The sequence below is a fragment of the Tupaia chinensis genome, unplaced genomic scaffold (assembly GCF_000334495.1).
Source record: "Tupaia chinensis unplaced genomic scaffold, TupChi_1.0 Scaffold145814_1, whole genome shotgun sequence".
NCBI classification, from domain to species: domain Eukaryota; kingdom Metazoa; phylum Chordata; class Mammalia; order Scandentia; family Tupaiidae; genus Tupaia; species Tupaia belangeri.
The window spans coordinates 2755476-2773487 of NW_006205672.1; the positions used below are offsets into that span (position 1 = coordinate 2755476).

The window sequence follows — 18012 nt, forward strand, 5'->3', positions numbered from 1 at the left end:
CTCTGGGGGGTGATTTCTCACTTTCTGTCTCTCTGTCTCTCTCTGTCTGTCTGGCGAGCGCACGCGCCGTATAGTGAAAAACCTCTCAAAAAAAAAAAAAGTTAATGGAAAAATGGAATTCAAGTACAAATTTCCAGGCAAAAAATAAAATCCATGTATAGGTAGTCTTTTCATAAGATACATTTCCTATGAAGAAAGTTACTTATATAAACATTATTTGATCTTCCTTCAGTAATACAACTTAACACTTGAAAGGCTTATAAGAAAAAGAGATACTAAGTTTTCTTCACCTTCTGCAATCATTTTCTAAATTCTTACTCTATTACACTGCTTCAGTGGTTTTTAAAAAAAAAAAAACTTTTCCACTGCTTCAGTGGTTTTTAAAAAAAAAAAAAAAAAGATTTTTCCTACAAACAAATAAAAGTACCTTTTGGAAAAGGCCAGGTTGTTAAAAAGCCCAACATTCCCTCCATATGAAATCCAAATACGTCCCTGCCTATAACCCCTGCTTTACCCAGTGACTCACAGCCCAGCTCAGGTTCTTCTCATACCTGCAACACTTTCCCTCCTTTCTGGTTGAATCCCGAGCTTTCCCATCAAGATTCAACTAGATCACTGGCTCTATGAAGCCCTTCCTGACTATCCTAGTCTACAGATATCTACTCCGAAGAACACGTGCAGCACAGATGAGCAGGCAGGCCATTAACACAGCAACACACTCGAGACGTAATTTGCCTTTTAATGTACAGGACTGTTTCCAACTCATCAGGTCAGGTGCAGTTTCTTAGCCACAAATTAACATGGAAAAACTGGGCAAACCTTCTTGAAAAGCCAGCGCAGGAGCGGTATGAGTAGTTCCGTTCTTTCCTTGGGTTAACTTTGACCTGAAATGAGTTTCTATTTTGGGAGAATAGGTATGTATCAGCAGAATGAGGCCCACGGCCCTTGCCCCTTACAAATTCTGGATGGCACTGAGGCTTCAGGAAGTTCCTCGAGTTTTCTTGCTCCCACCCAGGCAGGGGGGGCTTATGTCCAACTGGGGATTCTCCCTCCACTGGGCGGGGGTCCGCGCCTGGATGGCCAGTGCGTGGACTGGCCCAGCCAGCTCCTCCGACAGAGCCGCGTGGACCAAACGGTGCCGTTGCAGAGGGCTCAGTCCCTCGAAACGAGCGCTCACCACCGCCACGCGAAAATGTGTCTCGCTGCCTGGTGGGACCGCATGGCCGCTGCTCTCATTGCGCAGCTCTAGCACCTCGGGGCTCAGGGCCTGTTCCAACTTCGCACGAATGGTGGCCTCGACCGGACCGATGATCCCGGATCCCGTGCTGCCGCGGGACAAACAGACGCGGCCAGACATGGAGACCAGGCGCTGGAGCAACAGCCCACTCTTCATTGGCTACAGCAGAAACAACGCCAGGAATGAGGAGCAGGGCCTCTCGCTCGGTGAGAGACCCGCCCCGCGGTCTTCGCAGCCCCGAACCCCGACCTCTACACCCAGCTCCTGCAGGGGGCCCGCCTCGACGTCAGGAAGGGAGACCTGAGACACCGCCCCTTTTCTCTGTGTGACGTCGGGGGGATGTGGCCTGCAGCTGAGGGCAGTGGACGCGCGGGTGCGATTAGAGCCAGACGCGTTAGTTACTAAGGTGATTTGCAAGGAACCGGCCAGAGGCCGCAAAAATAAAGAGTATGCGGTAACTTCGAGCCGATGTCTCTGTGCCCCGTCCGAGCCCCCCCACCAGGCGCCCTTTCTACCTGCGGCTCAGCCTCGGCTGCTGCAGTTCCCGCTCAGGGCTCGGCCTCCTGACGTCCAAGGCACGCTGGGAAATGCAGTCCTCCCTGCGCGTTAGGCCGGGCAGGCGCCACGTGCTGCCCCGAGAGCTCACGGGAACTGTAGTCTCTGGTTCCCCCGACTTATGTCAAGAACCAAGGCGAAGCAAGAAACGAGGAATTTCCTGCTCACTTGGGGTTCAGATTATTCGATCTATTTTATTGCAGTAGATTTTGTAGATTAGTCCAACTCCTTTATTTTACATACAAGAAAATGAAATCCGTTCCATTTACCGAATATTGAGCGCCAAAGTAGTGCTGGAGGCTGGGGAGCAAAGGCAGTTCCTGTCCTCAAGGAATTTATAGAACATTAGAGAAGATGGAAAGGTGAGCAGACAATTGCAATATCCTGTGCTAAGGGCCCTGAGGCGACTAAGCACAGGATGCAAAGGAGGCATGTCACCCAGTCTTGGGGTGGGGTGGGGGTGACAGAGAGAAAGGGAAAAGGTTCAGAAAAGACAGGGACCAGCAGCGTAATGGCTATGTGGCTGAACTCCCATGTAGTTGACCCCGGTTCGAGTCCTGGACCCGGTGGCTTAAACTCATGCTGTCCCTCATGCTTGGGCTGTGGTAGTTGGACGTGCAGGAGAGAGAGAGAACCTTGAGGGAGCTGTTCCTTCTGGTGTCGATAGGGTATAGTTAGGGATGGTCAGAACTCAGGATTCAGAGATGATGGTGATGACCAGTGTACAGTGAGCTGGGAGAAGAGACAGGGATAAGACCATGTTAGGCCTTGTAGGCCTGAGTTGACATTGTCTTTGGAGTAAATCGAAGCTAGAGAAGTTTCTTTTCTTTTTTTTTTAATTTTTATTTTTTTAGGTTTTTGCTATAGGGTAGGTGTGCTCTCCAGAGACAGAGAGATGGAGAGTGAGAAATCACTCCCTGAGGGGATGGCCATGCCACAATCTCATCTCTCAGGATTTGGGGCATGCATATGTGTGCCCAGCGTGGTTTTCAAGCTGCCGGTCCGCAACTTGAACCACACAGTCAGCTATTAGCCACCATGCCATCTGCTGGCCCAGCTAATGAAGTTTTTTAAAAAATTATTTACTCAATTTTATTTATTCATTCATTTTAATTTGGCCAGAGAGAGACATAGAGAGAGGAAAAGAGAGAAAGCAAGTCACCAGTTCTGGGACTCAAACCGTGGTTGGCCATGTGGTAGTGTCCAGTGCCTCAACCACCACACCACTCACTGGCCCTGTGGCTCCAGTCCCGGACACAGCAGCTTGAAACTCATGTCATGCGTGCATGTATGCATGGCCAAGATCCCGAGAGGAGACTGGAGGAGAAGGGTTTGCGGCATGGCCACCCCCCCCCCCATGTAAAACCTCTTTTTTTTTTTTTTTTTGCAATAAGTTGCGTGCACTCGACAGAGAGACAGAAAGCGAGGAATGACCCCAATCTCCTATAATACCCTTATCCAACTCAAGAAATCTAACGTATTACTTACAACATTTTCTCCAGCCTTTTAGAAAAAAACATAAGCTTTTAGGAAAATTGCAAGATCAGTACAGTGAGCATCCCATTTGTCTACTCTTCACCTAGATTCACTGATAATAACATTTTGCTAGCTTCTTTTGTATCTCTCTTTGAAATATGTGTGCATAAAACAAACAATAAAATAATAATTACATACATATATATTTTGCCAGAGGATATGTGTGCTCCACAGAGACAGAGAGACAGGGAGCGAGCAGGAGAGGGAGAAAGCACTCCCACCATGCCGTGGGGTATGGTCATGCCACAACCCTTTTCTATTTCTTTGTTCTGCTGGGATTTGGGGCATGCACACACACGTGTCTAGCATGCCATTCAAGTGGCCGGCTGGGACTTAAAGAGCGTAGTTGGCCACGTGGGATCTTGTTCTCTTACCCACTAGGTATGGTCCAGCCCAATAATAATTTTTTGCTGAATCACTTTAGTTAAGTGAAAATTCTTTATATTTCAACATATAATTCTTAAGAACAAGGATATTTTCTTTCATAACCATGATATCATTACCACCTCCAACACATTTAGCACTCATACAATACGACTACCTACTATACAGGTGATATTCAAATCTCTCCAGTTGTTTCCTTTGTGTCTGCTATGGTTTGAATGTGTTCCTTCCAAAATTCATGTTGAAACTTAGTCTCCAGGGTGGTAGTATTAAGAGGTGGAGCCTTGGGGCCAGCAGATGGCATGGTGGTTAAGGCACTGGACTCCCATGTGGTCGAACATGGTTTGAGTCCTGGACCTGGCAACTTGCTTTCTTGCTTTTCTTCTCTCTCTCTCTCTCTCTGGTCAAAATTAAAAATAAATAATAAATAAATAAATAATTATTTTTTTTTAAAAAAGAGGTGGAGGCTTTAGGAGGTGATTAGTCCTTATAAAAGGGCTTCAAGATGTGAGCGTGCCCCCTTTTCCCTTTGGCCTTGTAAGGACATCTGATGATACCATCTCTGAAGCACTAGCCTTAACAGACAGCAAGCAGATCTGTCAGCACCTTGACCTTAGACTTCTTAGCTTCCAGAACTGTTGGAAAGTAAATGTCTGTTCTTTATAAATCACCCAATCTGTGATACTTTGTTATAGCAGCAAAAATGGATTATCACAGTGTTTTTATGTTTAAATTTTGAAATGCAATCAGGACCATGTATTGGATCTAGCCAACTTTCATTTATTTATTTATTTATTTGCTATAGGGCACGTGCGCTTGCAAGAAAGACTGAGAAAGACAAACAGAAAGTGAGAAATCACCCCCCCCGGGGGGATGGCCACGCCACAATCCCTTCTCCTCCATTCTCCTCTTGGGATCTTGGGCATGCATGCACACGCGCCTGGCGTGAGTTTAAGCCACCAGGGCCGGGACTCGAACCGCGGTTGACTACATGGGAGTCTAGCAACATAGCTGTTACACCAACTGCTGGTCCCGTATCTAGCCAACTTTAAATCTGTATTTTGCAAAGATAAATGGCTGTAGGGTGGAGAATGGATTGTAGAGACAAGAATACAACAGGGAGACCAGCTGGGAGGTTACTGTAGCTATCTAGGTGAGAGAAGATGAGGATTTGGGCCAAGGTGGTGGTGAGGGTGGAGACAGGAAGAAACTGTGGCTACAATATATCATGATAGTAAAATCCACAGAATGTGGTAATGGGTTGGTTATGGGAGGGTGCTATGGTTTGAATGTGTCCTCCCAAAACTCACATGTTGAAATTTGGAATCGACAAATTGTGTTTTCTTCCTCTGCCTGACTCTCTGGTGAGTGTATGTGCCCTCTGGCAAAATTAAAAAAAAAAGATGAAGACTTAATCTGATTATGATATTGAAAGGTAGAGTCTTGAGGAGGTGATTAGATCATGTACAAATCAAGACTGAATCCTGGTAGGTTTATGAGGGAAGGGAATGAGACAATCACAGACACTAACATATGCTCACTCTTGCCCTCACCATGTGATGCCCTGCGTTGCCTCAGCACTCTGCAGAGGTCCCCACAAGAGAACTCTCACCAGATGCAGCCCCTAGACCTCACACCTCCAAAACCACATGCTAAATAAACCTTCATTCTTTTTTTCAAGAGAGATTTTTGCTATGAGGTGCATGTGCTCTCTGGGGAGACAGAGAGACAGGAAGCGAGAAATCACCTCCCAAGGGGGATGGCCATGCTGCAATCCCTTTTCCTCCATTCTCCCCCTTGGGATTTTGGGTACGCATGCACAGACAGCCAGAGTGAGTTTTGAGCCTCCAGGTCTGAGACTGAAACCGTAGTCTGCCAATTTGGCATAGGGCAGGTGCCACCACACCCAGGTCTGCCAATTTGGGAGTCCAGCAACATCACCATTACACCATGTACTGGTCCCAAAACCTTTATTTTTAAAGTGCCCAGTGTATTCAGTTGTTAGCAACTGAAAAAAATGAACTCAAACAGAGGAGAAATGTCAAGATTTAATCACCAGGTTTGTACATCTGAAGTTACAAAAATACTACAAATAATTCTTCTATATCTTTCACCTTGATACTCAAACTATCCAAATATTAACATTTTACCATATTTATTTCATGTATCTATGTGTACATGAAATAAATATGGTGTACACATGTTTATTTCTAGAAGGTGCATGCGCTAGGCAGTGAGAGGAGAGAGCACCCCTCGAAGGGGTATGGTCATGCTGCAATTGCTTCTCCGTTTCTCCATCCTCTCAGGATTTGAAGTACGCATTCAAATGTGCCTGACATGTTCTTTCAAGCTACTGGGACTAGGATTCGAACTGCAGTCAGCCATTTGGGATCCGGCGCTCTTCACCACTGCACTACAGAGCTGACACTATACAGACAGTAATTTTCAGAGAGAAAGCCCATTTACCTCTAACCAGTATGTTGGTAATTTTGTGTGTCAATTTGAAGAGCCGTGAGTGCCAAGATATTTAGTCAAACATTATTCTGGGTGAGTCTGTAATTGTTTTGAATGAGATTCACAATTTAAATTTGTAGGCCGAGTAAAGCAAATTGCCCTCTCTAATGTGGGAATAGAACAAAAAGGCTCGCCCTCTCCCGAGAAAGACTTCTTGCCGTCTGACTGCCTTCAGAATGGAACATTGGCTTTTTTTGGCCTTGTACTTACTCAGACTGAAACATCAACGCCTCCTGGATCAGCCTTTGGACTAGAAATGCACCAATGGTTCTAAGGCCTGTGGACTTGGGCTGGAAATAATCACGCCATCTGTTCTCTTAGGTCTTCACCTTGACAATTCACCCCGAAGAACTTGGGGATCTTGGGACTTGTTAGCCTCCATAATCAAAGGGTCAAATCCTTATAATAAAATAAATCTATCCATCTCTCCTATTAGTTCTGTTTTTCTAGAGAACCCTAATTAATATATATTTACTAATGTCTATTAACAGAACAACAACAAAAGACATTTTCTCCCATAACTCAAACTCTGGAAATTAACATAGGAACAGTAGTATGATGATCTAATCTACAGACCTTAGTCCAAATTTTTGTATTGCTCCACTAATGTCCTAGATGTAAAGTGAAAAAGAAAAAAAAAAGTTCTGATCCAGAATCCAGTCAGCATTCAGTTGTGATGTCTCTCTGGTCTTCATTAATCTGGAATAGCTCCTGTCTTTGTCTTTTATAACTTTGACATTCTTGAAGAGTACAGCCCATTTATTTTGTAGAATATTCAGTTTGGGTTTGTGTAATGTTCTTCTAGGATTAAGACTTAGGATATGCATTTTTGGTGAGAAAACTACAGAAGTGATGTTGAGTCCTTTCCAGTGAAACTTATCAGGTGGCATGTGATCTTTTTTTAAAAAAAAAGAATTATTTAATTTAATTTTATTTATTTACTTGTTTATTTTTAATTTGACCAGAGAGGGACAGGGGTGGGGGAGGGGGAGTGAGAAAGCAAAGCACCATATCTGGGACTTGAACCGCAGTCGGCCATGTGGAAGTCCAGTGATCCCAACCACCATGCCACCTGCCTGCCAACATGTGATCTTAATTTGTACTATTACTAGTAATAATTCTGATCACTTGATTAAAGTGGCATCTGTCAGTTTTCTTCACTGTAAAATTATTTATCTGTCAACAATTGTGGAGGGTACTCTTAAGTCTATGTAATTTCCTGTTTTTCATTAATTTTTTTTTTAAAGAGAGATTTTAGCTATAAGACATGTGTACTTGACGGAGAGACAGAGGGAGACAGAGAGACAGAAAGCGAGACATCACCCCCGAGGGGGGATTGCCATGCCACAATCTCTACTCCTCCATTCTCTACTCAGGATCTTGGGCATACATGCACATGCCCTGCATGAGTTTAAGCCATGGAATCTGGGATTCAAACCGCAGTTTTTTTTTTTTTTTTTAAGAAGTTTGTGCTATAGGGCACGTGTGCTTGCCAGACAGAGAGAGAGAGAGACAGAGACAGAGAAATAGAAAGCGAGAAATCACCCCCCAGGGGGGATGGCCACGCTGCAATCCCTTCTCCTCCATTCTCTTCTTGGGATCTTGGGCATGCACGCACATACACCCAGTGTGAGTTTAAGCAACCGGGTCCGGGACGTGAACTGCGGTCGACTACGTGGGAGTCCAGCGACATAGCCATTATGTTAACTGCTGATCCCCAAACTGTAGTTTTGTACGTGGGAGTCCAGTGATGTAACCATTACACCATTTGCTAGTCCCTGTTTCCCATTAATCTTTTGTCCACTAATTTTAGTATCTGAGAAGTCTAACTGAGGCATCTCCTGGTCAGCGATTATTGAAAATGAAATAAGATCACTGGGGGTGAGTATGTGAGTGGGGAGGGGAGGTGAAGTCATCTGGAGAGAGAATATACGGTGAGAAAAGAGCCAAAATGTTTATTAGAAGGACCGCTTTGTCAGGCCAGTCCATGGCCTTGTGGTTACAGTGGCTGGATTCCAAGTGGCAGATGGTGTGGGGAAGTCCCAGACTAATGGCTTGAGAGACAGGCGCACGTGTGTGTGCACCCAAAACCCTGACAGGAAGGAGGAATGGAGGAGAAGGGATTGCATTGTGACCATGCCTCCTGGAGGATGCTCTCTCACTTTGCTTCTCTCTCTCTGGTAAGTGCATATGCCTTCTGGCGAAATTGAAAAAAAAAAAAAAAAACCCAAAAAACAAAAAAACACACTTTGGCTAGTGCGTGAAAAGTATCCGAGGAAGGGACAGAAGAGAAGCAGGGAGAGGAGTAGAAGAGTATTTATTTATTAGTGGTCTATCTGAAAGAGACTCTGAGTCAAAACAGGATATGAGCTAGAGAGAAGTAAATGAATTAGAAAGCTGTTAAATGGCATCTCTAGAACTTGTTTTTGGTCAGGGCTTTGCAATTTGCTAACCTAGTGACAGTGGTAGGAAGTGATAGGAGGCCATGGTCTGGGAAACCTCCCTGAGTGAGTGACATTTAAACGGAGATTTGAATAACTTCAGGGAACTAGCCATGTGGAAAGAGAGATCCAGGCACAGGGAATGGTATCCACTCTATTCTAGATGTGTGATGCCGAGCTCAGTGTTGGTGCATACTCAGGTGTTTACTAAAACGTATTGGATGGGTGAGTGAATTAATAATACATGGAGAAAAAGGGCCAACATCAATATTCTTTCAATTATAAAAATCAATGAAAGCTTTGCAAGTTGCAAGCTCCATAGGGCAAGCTTATTATTTTTCTTTCCACTAAAAATATAGTCCTAATAATATGTACTATTTAGTAAAAGTGTATCTTGGCTAGATTAAGACTTCTAGAGGCTTTAAGCACCAAAAGATAATGGTGGCTACTTGGCGTGTAATTAAACAAAACAAAACAAATAACAATAAACATTCATCTGTAAAATGAAGATTAGGATGCCCAACAAAGTACTCCTTGTTTTTCCCATGATGATTACTTCAGTATTTGTTCATTAAAAAATTAATTTGTGCTTACTGAGGTATAATTTACACATAAGAAATTTACAAATCTTGGGGCTGGCAGGTGGTTTGGTGATTAAGGTGCTGGACCCCCACATGGCTAACCGTGGTTCAACTACCAGACCTGGCGGTTTGGTTTCTCACTTTCCCTCTCTGGTCAAATTAAAAAATAAATTAAATAAAATAATTTTTTTTTTGACTTTTGCCATAGGGCTTGTTCGTTCACCAGAGAGACAGAAAGACAGAAAGTGAGAAATCATCCCCCAGGGTGATGGCCACACCACAATCCCTTCCCCTTCATTCTCCCCTTGGAATTCTGGCCATGCATGCACCCGGCATGAGTTTTAAGCCACCTGGTCTGGGACTCAAACCCCGGTTGACTATGTAGGAGCCCAGTGATGCAAACATCACACCATCAGCTGGCCCCAAAATAAAATAATTGTTAAAAAAATTACAAATTTGGGGACCAGCAGGTGGTGTAATCCCCCTTAGGGGGATGGCTATGCTGTAGTAGCTTCTCCATTCGCCTCGTGGGATTTTTGGGCATGCATGCACATGCACCTGGTGTGATTTTTTCAAGCTGCTAAGTATGGGACTTGAACTGCAGTTGGCCATGTGGGAATCCAGTGCCTTAACCACCACGCCACTATTTGTCTTCTGCTGTTCAACATTATATCTGTGAGATTCATCCATGTGTGTTGTAGTAATTTGTTCATTTTCATTATTGTACAATATTGCAGTACATTCATACACTACTTTAATATACATGCTTTTTATTGAACATAATTCATTTCTGTTCGGTAGATAACCAGGAGTGGAATTGCTGAGTCATAGGATAAATCCAATGTTTAGTTTTTTTTTCTTCTTTTTTTGGAGAGGTTTTTGCTATAGGGGGTGTGTGCTCGTCAGAAAGACAGAGGGAGACAGAGAGATAGAAAGCGAGAAATCACGCCCCAGGGGGGATGGCCACGCCATAATCCTTTCTCCTTCATTCTCCTCTCAGGATCTTATACTCATGCCCACGTGCCCGGCGTGAGTTTAAGCCACCGGGTCCGGGACACAAACCGCGGTCGACTACATGGGAGTCCAGCGACATAGCCGTTACGCTAACTGCTGGTCACCACCCCCCCAATGTTTAGTTTTGAAATGACAAATTCATTCAAAGAAGATTTGAAATGCTCCTGCTTTGCTGCAGGCTATGTACTATTCTAAATGTATTATATTTATGCACACTTAATTCCTACAACATCCCCACAGGGTATCTAGTATTTTCAATGAGGAAGCAAATACCCTTAGAGACTAGGTAACTTGCTCATGATCATGGATCTGGGAAATAAATCCAGACAGCCAGGTTGAAGCTATCCTGCCTAGGTATTAGAACCCCCAGAGAATCAGAACCAACAAGATATATATGTACACACACTTATTATGTGGGATTGGCCTACATGATTATAGACGCTTAGAAATCCTATGATCTGCTCTCTGCAAGCTCGTCTGCAACTGTGACTGAACCAGGAGAGTTGGTGGTATGTTTTAGTCTAAACCTGAAACCCGAGAACCAGGGGAGCCAATGACCTAAGTCCCAGTCGGCGCCCAGAGGTCCAAGAACTGAGGGATGATGGTGTGAGTCCTAATCCAAGTCTGAAGTCTGAGAACCAAGTGCACTAGTGTCCAAGGATAGCATAAGACAAATGTCCCCTCTCCACCAATGAGCAAATTTGCCCTTTCTCCATCATTTTTTATTTATTTTTTTAATTTCCCAGAGGGCATGTGTACTCACCTGAAAGAGAGAAAGTACAGGGAGCGTGGTCATGCCACAATTCCTTCTCCATATTTCCCTCCTTTCAAGAGTTTGGGCATATTCCTGCACATTGAATGATATATACCCGACATGTTTTCATGCCTGAGTCTCGGACTCGAACTGTGTGGTCAGTCATGTGGGATCAACTGCCTTAACCACCAGACCATGGATTGGCCTATCTTTTTGTTTTTTGTAAGGCCCTTATGGATTGGTTGATGTCCACCTAAATTTGTGAAAATGATTCTCTTTACTCAGTCTACCTACTCAAACACTAATCTCTTCCAGAAATACTCATAGACATGCTCCAGAACAAAGTTTTACAAGGTATCTGGGCATCCCTTAGCTTAGTCAAGTTGACACATAAAATTAACAATCATAGCTTCCTAACCCAGTTTTGGGACCTCTCCAACTCCTAGCTCTATACTAGTTTCTTTATATTTATTCTCGCTGATTCTAACAACTCTATTATGATAGGGCATACTATTTTTACTTAACTAAAGAGCTTCTATTATCTCTTCCATCATTCTGTCTACCACAGCCTACTATTTATGGTTGGCACTTTGACAGTGGCTGTTGACTGAAGATAAATATTTTAGAAAAGAAAGTGCTAATTCTCTAAGAATGTTGCTTGAGCTATTCATGCCAAAGACATTTAATTAACCTATTTAGAGGCAGGTAGAAGAAATCAAGGGCTCTTGATTCAAATATAAAGATGACAGCATATAGAGTGATAAGCACTGTCACTAGGATATGAACAAGAGATGCAGGCGTACTGAGGCTGTTTTAGTGGTAACAGGAAAGGCCTTATGAATAAATTGATATTTAAATGGAAAGATGAAGAAACTTTTTTTTTTTTAAAGAGACTTTTGCTGTTGGGCATGTGCACTTGCTGGAGAAACAGAGGCAGAGGGACAGAAAATGAGAAATTCTCCTTCCCCCTCTCCCTTGGGGAGGATGGCCACACCACAATCCCTTCTCTTCCATTCTTCTCTTGGGATTTTGGGCACGCATGCATACATGCCAGGTGTCAGTTTCAAGCCCCAGGTCCCAGATCATGGGTGGCCACGTGGAGCCCAGTGCCTTAACCTCTACACTATCTGCTGGCCTCCACAATGAAGAAACTTGCTACGTCGAGTAGGATGAAGCACTCCAGCCAGAGGCAGCTGTATGTGCGACGGCAGGGAGTTGTGAAAAATCTTGCTCATCTCACGAATGGGGTGTGGTCGAGTATGAGGAGGGGAGTTGGTGGGGAGAGGCAGCAGGAAAAGGGAAGGAACAAGACTGTGGTTGGAATAGTGGAATGGAGTCAGAAGGCAAAATGAATATTTGATGAACTAAACTGCCTAGGAAAGAATGTAGATGTCTTTGTTTAAAAATCCCAGAGGTTAGGGGCCAGCAGATGGTGTAGCAGTTACATTGCTGGACTCCCGCATGGCTGACTGTGGTTCGAGTCCCAGACCCAGTGGCCTGAAACTCATGCCAGGAGCGTGTACCCAAGATCCCAGGAGGAGAATGGAGGAGGCAGGATTGCAGCATGACCACCTCACTTCTCACTTTCCCTCTTAATGTCTCTGTCGTGCTCTCTCTGTGAGCGCATGCACCCCTAAGGCAAAAACCTCTACAAAAATAAATAAATAAATGAAATAATTCCAGAGCTTGTTAGGAAATAAGATCCAGCCTGCTTGCCTGTGCTGGTGTATACTTTTACAAAGGGCCTGCTCTGTTTTATTTTATTAATATAATACTCTGGGAAGAATGTTCAGAAGGGAGCTCTAGGGAGACAGTAATTGCGTCTGGTGTAAGTCACAGGATATTGGCCTATCTAGACCTATTTAATAAGGCTTTCTATGGAATCTAAAGTATCAATTCTAATTCCCTCTCACTCTTTACAAAGGAAGAAAGCAAGGCTGGGTAAGTGACTTCATTAAGTGTAACATGTAGATTGAGAATGAAGTGTGACAGGCATGTTATTTGAGTCAAGCAGCACTAGATTCTAATCCTGTCTTGGTAAGTGGCTTCATAACCTTTGGTAAGTGCTTTAATTCTCCCAAGCCTCGTTTTTTTAATCTGTGAAATAGAAAATTGCACTAAATATCTACTTTGTAGGTAACCACTAGCACGGGGCTCACATAGGGAACATTCGCCACCTTTTTTCCCTTCATTATTCCTCATAGCACAGAACAGTATGACAGAAGTTCAAAAAAAAGTCAGTGGTCAAGAGAATAGGTCAGCCGGCCCCTCAGGCAGTGCCTTGCAGGATGCCAAGGTTGTGGACGGGCCCCTAGTATATGAGTTTCGTTCTCCAACTCTGTAAGTCTGAAAAGTTGACATTATTAGAATTTCTGGGGGACCAGCAGTTGGCATAATGGCTATGTTGCTGGACTCCCATGTAGTTGACTGCGGTTCGAGTTCCAGACCCGCTGGCTTAAACTAACGCCAGGTGCGTGGGCGTGCGTGCCCAAGATCCTGAGAGGAGAATGGAGGAGAAGGGATTGCGGCGTGGCCATCCCCCCTGGGGCATGATTTCTCGCTTTCTGTCTCTCTGTCTTTCTGGTGAGTGCACGCACCCTATAGCAAAATCCTCTCTAAAAAGAAATGAATGAATGGATGAATGAATGAATAAAATAGAATTTATGGAATGGATTGGTTTCTGGGGGAGGAGCCCATGCTAACAAAATACACAAGAAACTTACGTTTAGTCTAGAATGCCAACTCAATGTCTAGTAATGGACTTAGAGTCTCAAAACTGGCTCTTCTGGGAACCAGCAGTTAGTGTAACGGCTATGTCGCTAGATTCCCATGTAGTCAACTGTGGTTCGCGTCCCGGACCCGGTGGCTTAGAATTCATGCTGGGCGCATGTGCGTGCGTGCCCAAGATCCAGAGAGGAGAATGGAGGAGAAGGGATTGTGGCGTGGCCATCCCCCCTGGGGGGTGATTTCTCGCTTTCTGTCTCTATGTCTCTCTCTGTCTGTCTGGCGAGCGCATGCGCCCTATAGCGAAAACCTCTCAAAAAAAAAACCCAACCAAACAACAAAAATTTGGCTCTTTTCTTTTCAGTCTCATAGTTTTATCTGGAAATAGAATAATCAAGAAGCTGTTACTTGAGCACAGAATCTGAGCAAAGAGAGTTGGGTAGTCTTTAGAAATACTTTACCTAGGCCAGCAGGTGGCATGGTAGTTAGGGGACTGGACTCCTACCTGGCTGACTATGGTTCAGGTCCTGGGCCTGGCAATCTGCTTTCTTACTTCCCTTCTCTCTTACTGGGATCAGCAGTTAGCGTAATGGCTATGTCGCTGGACTCCCATGTAGTCGACTGCGGTTCGCGTCCCGCACTGGGTGGCTTAAACTCACGCCGGGCACGTATGTGTGTGTGCCCAAGATCCTGAGAAGAGAATGGAAGAGAAGGGATTGTGGCGTGACCATCCCCCCTGGGGGGTGATTTCTCGCTTTTTATCTCTCTGTCTCTGTTTTTCTGGCGAGCGCACACACCCCATAACAAAAACCTCTCAAAATATAAAAAAAAAAGAAAAAGAAAAAGAAATACTTTACCTAGGCCGTGAGAAAAGGTGAGGCTTATGCAACCTTCTCTAGTAGCCTAAACGTCTATCAGAAGATACAGTGTTGGGCCGACACCACATATTCCTGCTACAATGGCTGTCTAGTCCATGCTGTTCTGCTAACACATTCCTCTTCTCAAATGACATAGTCACCTGGGTTAGAACTATCTTTGGTTACATTCTATTGAGGAAACACTGACTCCCCTTGACTGGATTCTATACCAGCCTTTGTACAAAGGGTAATCTCCTGTAGCCAACAGTAAACAATTTAGCTCTCAAGTCAGCAGATTTCCTCCATTTTCTGGGGGCATTTCATTCTAGACTTTTCTGTACTAGACTCAATTATTTGTACACCCATTGCTCAATAACATGCACTCAATAAATGCTGGTTGAGTAAAGGTGAGAATAAAAGAGAGAACATCAGAAGAAGGATGAAATAGAGTTGAAGCCTATTTTTAATCTGTGCCATTCTACTTTTTGTCCTTATGGGGAGACTGAGGAAAGGGTGAAAGTGATATAGAGAATGCAGAACTCCTAGGGATGGGAAGTTAGCGAAAAGAAACAGAAAGAGCTTTCTGAAAAAAAAAAAATTTTTTTTAGTTTTTGCTATACGGTATATGTGCTCACTGGAGAGAGACAGAGAGACAGAAAGCAAGAAATCATCCCCCAGGTGGGATGGTCATGCTGCATTCTCCTCTTGGGATTTTTGGGCACGCATGCACATGTACCTGATGTGTTTATTTATTTATTTAATTTTATTATTATTTAAAAAAAAAATTTTTTTTTTAGAGGTTTTTCACTGTAGGGCACGTGCGCTCGCCAGACAGACAGAGACATAGAGACAGAAAGCGAGAAATCACCCCCCAGAGGGGATGGTCACGCCGCAATCCCTTCTCCATTCTCCTCTCGGGATCTTGGGCACGCATGCACATGGGCCCAGCGTGAGTTTTAAGCCACCGGGTCCGGGACGCGAACCGCGGTCGACTACGTGGGAGTCCAGCGACATAGCCATTACGCTAACTGCTGGTTCCCAATTTATTTATTTATTTATTTAGAGTTTTGTGCTATAGGGCACATGCGCTTGCCAGACAGAAAGAGAGAAAGAGAGAGAGAAGACGAGAAATCACCCCCCAGGGGGGATGGCCACGCCGCAATCCCTTCTCCTCCATTCTCCTCTCGGGATCTTGGGCACGCATGCACATGGGCCCAGCGTGAGTTTTAAGCCACCGGGTCCGGGACTCAAACCGCGGTCAACTACATGGGAGTCCAGCAACATAGCCATTATGCTAACTGCTGGTCCCCCTGATGTGTTTTAAACTATCCGGTCCAGGACTCGAACACTGGCTAACTATACGGGAGTCCAGCAACGTAACTATTACGCCATCTACTGGTCCCTCAGAAAAGATTTTTAAGACAGGCAAGTGAAGGATAGTGGAAGTGATCAGAGTCTATAGACAGCGTCTGGGGCTGTTGCTGAACTCTGGGGAAGAGCTGAGGGAGGCAAAGGGGAGCAGGAGAAAAAGGCTGAAGAGAGAAGAATGGAAAGACCGGATATGCTGTTGAGGTAAGGGAAGAGGACCATAGATTCGGGCTTGAATACGGTAATACTCGATAGTTTGTTGGTGCAATTCAGGGGAAGAAGGCAGAGGGGAGGGTGGCGGTGTGTTGTGTGCTAACGGTAGTTAAAGCTGGGTTTGAGATATTTATCGGGGCAAACGAGTTGAAGTATCCTGTAAGCAGTTAGGTCTAAGGATCCGAGCTTTTGAAACAAATATGGATGTTAGATGGGAGCATGGAAATGGGTAAGACTCCTGGCGGACAGTGAGGAATTGAGGATAAGAGGAGACAGAGTCTAGACGGACTCGCGGATTTAGGAATTTGCAGAGCAATGGGAGGATAAAGGAAAGGTGGGGGAGGGAAGAAAAACGGAAGGCGACATTTTGGAAGCCAAGGAAGCAAGTTTCAAGGTGTCGGACGCCTCCTGGAGGTCAAGAGGAGGATGACAAATCTATTTTAGTCCGGGGCCAAACCTCATTCCCAGTAGCGCCAGACAGGCGGGGGTGGGGCGAGGCCACACCTCATCAATAGGAGGCAACCTTAGTACATTCTTTAAAGGACTTTGGCTGTAACGAGACAGAGTGTGGGATTTAGAGGGTAATACGGGGCTCAAGGGATTAATCAGCTTCAAAATCGCATACCCTTAAGAGGCAGTAGCTCTTCATCTACTTGAGGCCCTCTGCAGTCCTTTAGGTTCCTTCTTAGAACTTCGCTGCTCTAAGCTAGAAACAAAACAAAACTACAGAATGCCACTCAGTAGGAAAGAGCGTTTTGTTTAAAAGCCTTCTCACTTTAAAATTCCTCGCATGCAAATAAGGGGCTTTAATGTGGCTCTCAGCGATTGGTAGATACTTAAAATTCCGTCATTTCCTTGCAGTGCAGGATGCAAACCAAGAGCCTGCTTTCTGCTTTCCTATTGGCTGTTTGAGCCAGCTCCGTTTTTAGCCAATCAAACTACTTCACTTTTACCCCTCCCGGTAGCTCTTATAAATTACATCAAATTGGCTATCCTTTCCACATCCCTCTCCTTGAAAAAGAAGCTGTAACTGCATTATTTGCCATAATGTCGGGACGCGGCAAGCAAGGAGGCAAGGCCCGCGCCAAGGCCAAGTCGCGCTCTTCCCGCGCCGGCCTGCAGTTCCCGGTGGGGCGAGTGCACCGCCTGCTGCGCAAGGGCAACTACGCCGAGCGAGTGGGGGCCGGCGCGCCGGTGTACCTGGCGGCGGTGCTGGAGTACCTGACGGCCGAGATCCTGGAGCTGGCGGGCAACGCGGCCCGAGACAACAAGAAGACGCGCATCATCCCTCGCCATTTGCAACTAGCCGTGAGAAATGACGAAGAGCTCAACAAGTTACTCGGGGGTGTCACCATTGCTCAGGGCGGAGTCTTGCCCAATATCCAGGCTGTGTTGCTGCCCAAGAAAACGGAGAGTCACAAGCCTGGCAAGAACAAGTAATTAAGAGTCATCCCCCACTCACCCCAAAGGCTCTTTTAAGAGCCACCAAAGTGTCAAATGAAGGGCTGATCACAATATAGCGCATTAGCTCTTTTTTTGAAAACTTGGGTGGCTCTAAAAAGAGCCTTTGGTCTTTGGTTTAGTTTGTCAGGGTTTATTTGCTTTTAGCTTTGTGGCTTTCTGTTTTCTTTGGTAACAGTACGGCCTGGATGTTAGGCAGGACGCCGCCCTGGGCGATGGTGACTTTGCCCAGCAGCTTGTTCAGCTCCTCGTCGTTGCGGATGGCCAGCTGCAGGTGGCGGGGGATGATGCGCGTCTTCTTGTTGTCTCGGGCCGCGTTGCCCGCCAGCTCCAGGATCTCGGCCGTCAGGTACTCCAGCACCGCCCCCATGTA

At 45.1% G+C, this 18012-nt stretch overlaps 3 protein-coding genes across 4 annotated transcripts in view; 1 reads left to right on the plus strand and 2 right to left on the minus strand.

Moving 5' to 3' along the window:
- Window positions 1-719: 719 nt before the first annotated feature.
- On the minus strand, window positions 720-1860 carry BOLA1 (bolA family member 1). The gene is made up of 2 exons (XM_006168497.2): window positions 1753-1860; window positions 720-1396 (listed from the first exon to the last, which is right to left on the minus strand). Exon 2 carries the CDS (start codon window positions 1391-1393, stop codon window positions 980-982), a length of 414 nt encoding a protein of 137 aa, XP_006168559.1. The 5' UTR covers window positions 1394-1396; window positions 1753-1860; the 3' UTR covers window positions 720-979.
- A 15342-nt stretch (window positions 1861-17202) lies between these two features.
- On the plus strand, window positions 17203-17633 carry LOC102488409 (histone H2A type 2-B). Its single transcript, XM_006168500.3, has one exon. It carries the CDS (start codon window positions 17226-17228, stop codon window positions 17616-17618), a length of 393 nt encoding a protein of 130 aa, XP_006168562.1. The 5' UTR covers window positions 17203-17225; the 3' UTR covers window positions 17619-17633.
- Window positions 17634-17711: 78 nt separating this feature from the next.
- Window positions 17712-18012, minus strand: part of LOC102487982 (histone H2A type 2-C) — a 28437-nt gene continuing 28136 nt past the window's right edge. The window contains exon 2 of one of the 2 annotated variants that reach the window (XM_014584158.2): window positions 17712-18004. In XM_014584158.2, the coding sequence (XP_014439644.1) occupies window positions 17773-18004 (232 nt within the window). In that variant the 3' untranslated portion in view covers window positions 17712-17772. The remainder of the gene's footprint in view (window positions 18005-18012) is intronic. The other variant, XM_027768304.1, reaches the window with a different exon arrangement.

Excerpts from the sequence above, each read along its gene's own strand:
- BOLA1 (XM_006168497.2), bottom strand. The coding sequence starts at position 1,393 with ATGAAGAGTGGGCTGTTGCTCCAGCGCCTGGTCTCCATGTCTGGCCGC.
- LOC102488409 (XM_006168500.3), top strand. The coding sequence starts at position 17,226 with ATGTCGGGACGCGGCAAGCAAGGAGGCAAGGCCCGCGCCAAGGCCAAG.